Source organism: Protobothrops mucrosquamatus, unplaced genomic scaffold (assembly GCF_001527695.2).
Source record: "Protobothrops mucrosquamatus isolate PMUCROS unplaced genomic scaffold, P.Mucros_1.0 scaffold2822, whole genome shotgun sequence".
Lineage (NCBI taxonomy): Eukaryota > Metazoa > Chordata > Lepidosauria > Squamata > Viperidae > Protobothrops > Protobothrops mucrosquamatus.
In genome coordinates, this window is record NW_015388855.1 from 55,039 (window position 1) to 62,108 (window position 7,070).

Genomic DNA, 7,070 nt, shown 5'->3' on the forward strand with positions numbered 1-7,070 from the left:
TTATATTTACTCACACATTAATCGGCTATCCACTCACGTAAACTAGGGAGTGATCCTAACATTTTGAGAACATGTATTTTCTTAACAGGGATGTTATTATTTACTATTAATGTTAGTACTATTTTTACTATTATTATTATTATTTAATATATTGTAAAAAGTGATGGCTATTGCTGGTCTATGACCGTAATAAAGTTTAAGTTTTGTTTTTTTTTGTCTACGCTGCCTGGCTGCCATGTCCTTGAATGCGCTGCTCTGTGTGGGCCACGCTTGGGGGCGACTCTCCTTCAGGGGGGCTGCTGGAGAGGAGGGGGTCATGGGGGGAGGCAAGGCTGGGGCAATGGCACGTGTGCCCACAGAGAGGGCTTCGAGTGCCACCTCTGGCACCCGTGGCATAGGTTCGCCACCACTGTACTAGATATTTAATCAGTTGCTGATTTCCTCTGGATTTTCTTCTGCATGATATAGTCTGTGTTTCTGCTATTGTACTTTATTTTATTATACCTCTATACTGTTTGCATTTCTACATTGTTTACTACTCTAGAGCGTTTAAATCTTCATGTAGTTTAGGCCAGTGGTTTTCAACCTGTGGTCTGCAGCCCCTGGGGGACCGGAATGTTATCTTAGGGCGATCCATGAAGGCATGAAAAAAATGTTATGATTTAAATCTTGAGTTAAGTCTTGGGGGTCCATGGCCATAGTTTGTGGCCACAAAAGCTATTTAAATGGGATCCGTGTTGAAGAAAAAAATTGAGAAACACTGGATAAGATCTATATTGATTTCAGCATTATATTGTTACACCTCTGCTTCACAAGTTGCATTAGTTGCCAGTTTGCTTCTGGGTCCAATTCAAGGTGCTGGTTTTAACCTTTAAAGCCCTTCATGGCATGGGACTGGGTTAAATGAGAAACTACCTCCCCCCAATTGCATCTGCCCATCGTATTAGCTCTGACAGAGAAGGCATGGGTCCTAGGAAAGGGGCCTCCCCCCCTCAATGAGATTATCTCCAACTCTTGGTTTTCTGGAAATATAATAAAATAGTACAGTAAAAAAGGGAAATAATTTATTGGAGAAGGGGAAAAAACAATAAAACAATATATATATATAATTAAAAGTTTTGTAAAGTTGCATAGCCTGGTATTTGATACTTGAAATCTCTGGATGTCAGGTCTGAGGTTAGCATCCTTTAAAAAAGAATAAACATGGAATTTCTCTCCTGGTCTGATATCATAACCAGGACTTGAGGGATTTCCAGAAAACCAACAGAGTTGGAGCTAGTCAAAGGCCCTAATAATAATTCCACTTTTGGGAAGTTGGATATATATTTGATATACAAACAAATGGATTAATATATAAAAGTAGTGTATATTGTAAATCATGGCAATTGTTTTATTTTACATAAATAAATGACACACCTGATTCTCTCCTGGCTACTTTGATTCTTATAGGTCAGGGGTGTCAAACTCAATTTCATTGAGGGCCGCATCAGCATTGCGGTTGCCCTTGGGGGGCCGGGTGGGTATGGCCTACCGGGTGGGTGTGGATGGAGTGGGTGTGGCCTATTGGGTGGGCATGGCCAGCTCTACATCATTCGCGTCAAGGGTGCCTGTGGGGGCCTGGGCAGGAGTGGGACAGATCTGAGGGTCTCTGGCAGAAGGGGATGGGACCGGGGCTAGTGCCAAGGCATGGTCCACTGGAGGAGCCCCACTGCCTGCTGAAACCCCTCTGCCGGAGCCCATCAAGCCGGATATGTGAAGTAGGCGAGGACCATTTGCTGACCACTTCCAGGCGATGGTGCATTTTTTCACTCCTCACAATGGGTGACACCTCCCCAACATGCACCCAGGGGTGGGGCTGACACGGCAGGGGCTGGTTCCTCGCTGTTTCCAGATGGCTTTATGGAGCTAAGACTGAATGCGTTTCAGCATAGATGGCCACCACAAAATTGTACATTGGCTCCCGGCCGGCCTGGGCCTGGGCCAAGGCAGTGGGGGCCATTCCCTCACTGTTTCCAGGATGGCTTCGCGGGCCACATGAAACCACTTCGCGGGCCACATCCGGCCCCCGGGCCTTGTGTTTGACATGTCTGTTATAGGTGTTGTCAGAAAAAACACTCACCTAAAGGGAAAAAACAAAGCATTTGGAGACAGAATCAATAAAGGATAATTTATCGGAATATCACTGGGGCCAGCTGACCTACCAAAACAATACCCTGTGTTGTGTTGTGGACAGGCAAAGGATGGTACACACATTGATTAACTTTCCTGGCCTCCACAATAAAAATTATGGGAAAACAAGAGACAGAAAAATCCTTCTTAATTTGTATTTCATTTATACATTTAATTTTTTGAACTTCCTTTTCTTTATAAATTTTGTTACAAAAAATAAAGATATTTACAATAAAAAAACTGCAAACATGAATAACTTTCTCCAGCATCAGAAAGGCAGGTTTTTCAATCACAATCTTTTTCCAACAAATCTTTACTTTCAATAACATTAGTAGCAATAAGATAGAATCATTATATTGTTAGTCAATGTGAACTAGAAGCTGGACTTGCACTTGGTTAAGATTCAGAATTAAAAACAAACAAACAAAAAAACAAAAACCAGACGGTTCAAATGTGCCCTTGTGAAGCCAAAGTGAAGGGCAGCTGTGTGTCTTTTCTGAAGCTGTTATGCAACTTTAAGATGTGTGGACTTACCAAGCTGGGAATTCTGGGACTTAAAAGTCCATAAAACTGAAGCTACATAAATTAACATAACATAAAAATACACTAATAATTTTTTTTAAGCATCCACAAAAACAGATGTATGCATGCTCCATTGCCCTAATCCAGGGGTAGGCAACCTTGGCTCTTTTATGACTCGTGGACTTCAACTCCCAGAATTCCTGAGCCAGCATGGCTCAGCTTGGAAACCTCTCCCTTTCCCCTCAGCATGGCTGGCTCAGAAATTCTGGGAGTTGAAGTCCACGAGTCATAAAAGAGCCAAGGTTGCCTACCCCTGTCCTAATCAAACAAGCAGGTCTTCTCCAAAATGACATTCAATTTTGCATTTTTAACTTCAGAAATTTTTCAAACTTTCCTGTAATTTTTCATGGCACAATATATGAACAGCACATTATGAAATACAGGCAGTTCTCAATTTACGACTACAATTGGGCCCCAAATTTATGTTGCTAAGTGAGAAATCGTGTGAGTTTTGCCCCATTTTATGACATTTCTCACCACATTTGTTAAGCGAATCACTGCAGTTCTTAAATTAGTAATATGGTTGTGATATGAACCTGGCTTCCCCACTGACTTTGCTCGTCAGAAGGTCGCAAAATATGATCACGTGACCCCGGGACACTGCAACTGTCATAAAGGTGAGTCAGTTGACAGGCATCCAGATATAAATCACATAACCATGTGGATGCTTCAGTGGTCATAAGCGTGAAAAATAGTCATAGGTCACTTTTTTTCAGTGCCGTTGTAACTGAATGGTCACTAAATGAATTGTTGTAAGTCAAAGACTACCTAGATTCCTCACCAGTGTAATTACAATTCTAGAGTCCTTTCTAGTTTTTCTCTTCAATGATTTACATCACCAGAGCTTCTGTCTCACAGATCCACTTGGTCACAGCACTGCAAGATTCCGAGATGATTTTAGATCCCTTCAACATGGCACAGCTGCTTCCTTGAGCCTCGGCTATGATTGGCAGCCTGTAGGATAAGGGAGAAAGCAAGGAAGTTTCAACGTTACATTACTTTTCGACATAATCGCCATTCAAATTGAGGCACTTGTCATATCGTCTTACAAGGTTTGAAATCTCCCGCCTGGGAATGAAGCCGCCCTGTAACAGCATCACTGTCATTTTCTCTGTGTTTTGTGCTCCTCAGAAAGGAGTTTTAGTACTCGATGACCACAGAACTTTGCAGTATCCCAAATTTTCTGTCACTACCTTGTACAAAACAGTCCAAGAAATTTGGGGAAAGTGCAGATATCGTGAACTGACAGACTTCATGGACCTTTTTTGTCATTTTCCTGCACGAGTTCATCGCTGGCTACAGATGGGCGGCCACGTCTTGCCTCATTCTGCACGTCAGTTCGTCCATCTTTAAACATTGCGACACCATTGACTTCCAACACCTTCACTCATCACGTTTGGTCCGTAAACATTACACAGTTTGCGATGAATTGCAGCTGCTGAAAGTTTTTTTGCACACAGGAATCATATTACTGCACGCACTTCACATTTGGCGGGATTTTCAATGGCAGGGTTTCTTTTCAATTGATCTAGCGGACGAGGCAACTGCAATGCAACTTGCTCCTTCCACTCCTCACTGCCTATTGAACTACTGCGCACGACGCCATAGGACGGGCATCACTATCCCCGCCTACTTCTCGCACATGCTCAAAGGGAGGTTTATTTCCGAATTGCCCTCGTATTTTATATGGTTATATTATAGATGTGGTTATACCGGTAGGTCTTGACTTACAACCACAATTGAACCTCAAATTTCTGTTGCCAAGTGAGACAGTTGTTAAGTGAATTTTGCCTCATTCTACGACTTTTCTTGCCACAGTTGTTAAGTGAATCACTGCAGTTGTTATGTTAGTAACACGGTTGTTAAGTGAATCTGGCTTCCCCATTGACTTTGCTTGTCAGAAGGTCGCAAAAGGTGATCACATGACTCCGGGATGCTGCAACTGTCATAAATATGAATCAGTTGTCAAGATCTGAATTTTGATCACATGACCATGGGGGTGCTTCAACGGTCATAAGTGTGAATAAATGGTCATAAATCATTTTTTCAGTGATGTTGTAACTTTGAACGGTCACTAAATAAACTGTTGTAAGCTGAGGACTACCTGTATTACACCATTATATTAAAATATATGTTCATATGACACACTAAGGCCAGCCATCAGCCAATCACATTTTAGCCTAGAATATTGGGCGAATCCAGTCAGTGTGGCTATGATTTAGTTTACATTCTGCAAACTCAGAAAAATCTTTAAGGCATCAATAAGATTTATTATGGGTTGTTGCATAGTCAGCTAGATGTTCTGACTGGATTTGGCATTTTTATCCACCTATTGAGTCCTTCCCAAAGACCTGGGATAGGCAGGTGTGGATGTTTGATGGTTCTGGAGGTATCGTCCAGGATGTAAGCTGTTCCAAGTAAAGTTGCCTTTTGCAATTGACTGATGGTGAATTTGTCAATGCCAGTGGTGTTCAAGTGGTGCTCCAGTTGTTTTAGGATTGCACCCAAAGTACCTATTACTATTGCTACTACTTTTGCTCATTGCAGGTATTACTATTATTATTAGGTATCCTAACACACCACCACTTAACTATGAGCCAGGTGGGACACCTATCTACACACACCCCAGCAAAGCAGACTTTATCACCTCCCACCTCTTCAGTGAGGGATGAAGCCATCCTGGTGTCAGGAGTCTTGCCCTGCTTGGGACCCTCAGCTTGCATCTCCTGGACCCTTTTTATAGCATGTGGGGTTGTGTCCTGTGTCCAGCTAGGTTTGTGGATTTTATTGTTCTTTTCACTACACAAAGAAGTGAATTCAATCATTAAAGTCTACATACATCTTGAAGTTGCCAAGTTTGAAAAACACTGGTCTAGTGCAATTATTTCCCTTCCCCATTTTCCAAGGAGTGGTACCCTCCCTGTTGGCATCCAAGGATATTATTTTTCTGATAGGTCTTTGGAGGTCCAATTACTGGGGTTAAGGTTATTATATTTTAACCAGCTAGACCAGTGATGGCGAACCTTTTAGAGACCGAGTGCCCAAACTGCAACTCAAAACCCACTTATGCATCATCGGGTGCCGGGTAGGTGTGACCCATTGGGTGGGCGTGGCTGCGGTGGTAACAGCAGACTGGGTGGGACTAAAAAGTTCAATCAATCAATTCCAACTTTGCAAGATTTTTTTTCCCCGCAAGAAGTTGAAATTGACTGATTGATTGAACCTTTTTTTTTGTACACGGCAGTGGAGGCCTAAAGCGAAAAGGTTTTATAAAACCCAGCTGAAGGCCTAGGACTGGGGCGATGGCACGCGTGCCCACAGAGAGGCCTCTGAGTGCCGCCTCTGGCACCCATGCCATAGGTTCGCCACCACTGAGCTAGACCTATTAATTTTTTATTGTTATTGCTTGTTTCATGCTTTTCTTAAACTGAAACTATTTTATGTATTTGTTTTTAATTACTAAAAGCCAGCTCCCGGGGATGGCATACAAAACTGTATACTGATCAACGTTCAAAAAGTATATGTATAGTAAAGAATCATGGGACAGATGCATAAATTGTGAAGTGAAAGACCAAAACACTGGAAGAAGGAAACAGATATATTTCTCAGCTCAAATAATCATACAATGCATGGGAATACTCACCTCGTATTATTAAATGGGGAATTGTCCACCCACAACCATTTATGGGTGCTGGAATTTGCAGAGAGTCCTATCCACAACAGTTGTGCCCCGTTGCTGATACCCTGTATGAAGTTCTGTCAAGAATATATTTGTAAGTTTTTTGTTTATTCAGTACAGTATAAGAGAATGCAGCATTAGTGCATAAAATTCACAAAAATAGCACATAAAATGTGTATGAAAGTATAAACACCAATACGGTGACTTGTTTTTAAAATGCACAGTTAAAATGATAAAGTTATAAATAAAATTTAATTTACTTAAATTAAAAATCATCTGGGAGAAAGACAGCCAGGTCTCTTTTTCCTTTGATCATAAATTAAATAAGCAGTTACTAGACGTGGCTAAGCTTATGGCTGGATATCTAGATTGTTTAGCCATTGGACTGCAGTGCCCTCGAGATGATGTAGTTCTTGCAGAGATCCAGGAAACCTTCTCATAGGGCATTTTGGTGCAATACTATGTAAAGTTTGCAGGATATTTGTGGGATGCAATGTAGACTAGCTTCCTTGTGGCACACCCGGGGCAACGTGACTTTATTACAGCTACATAGTCTACATATTCTAGCTGCTGGACTACATTAGTATCCCTCAGCAAGAAGCAGCAGCATGAATACTATTTATAAATGAACACTAGACCA

General features: G+C 41.8%; 1 protein-coding gene across 1 annotated transcript in view; it reads right to left on the reverse strand.

The window, feature by feature from the left end:
* Nucleotides 1-3,581: 3,581 nt before the first annotated feature.
* The window catches only part of LOC114923302 (killer cell lectin-like receptor subfamily F member 1), a 48,502-nt gene continuing 45,013 nt past the window's right edge, over nt 3,582-7,070 (reverse strand). Inside the window, exons 3-4 of the mRNA XM_029286078.1 lie at nt 6,395-6,507; nt 3,582-3,705 (exon numbers count right to left, since the gene is read on the reverse strand). Coding sequence (XP_029141911.1) covers nt 3,582-3,705; nt 6,395-6,507 — 237 coding nt within the window. The remainder of the gene's footprint in view (nt 3,706-6,394; nt 6,508-7,070) is intronic.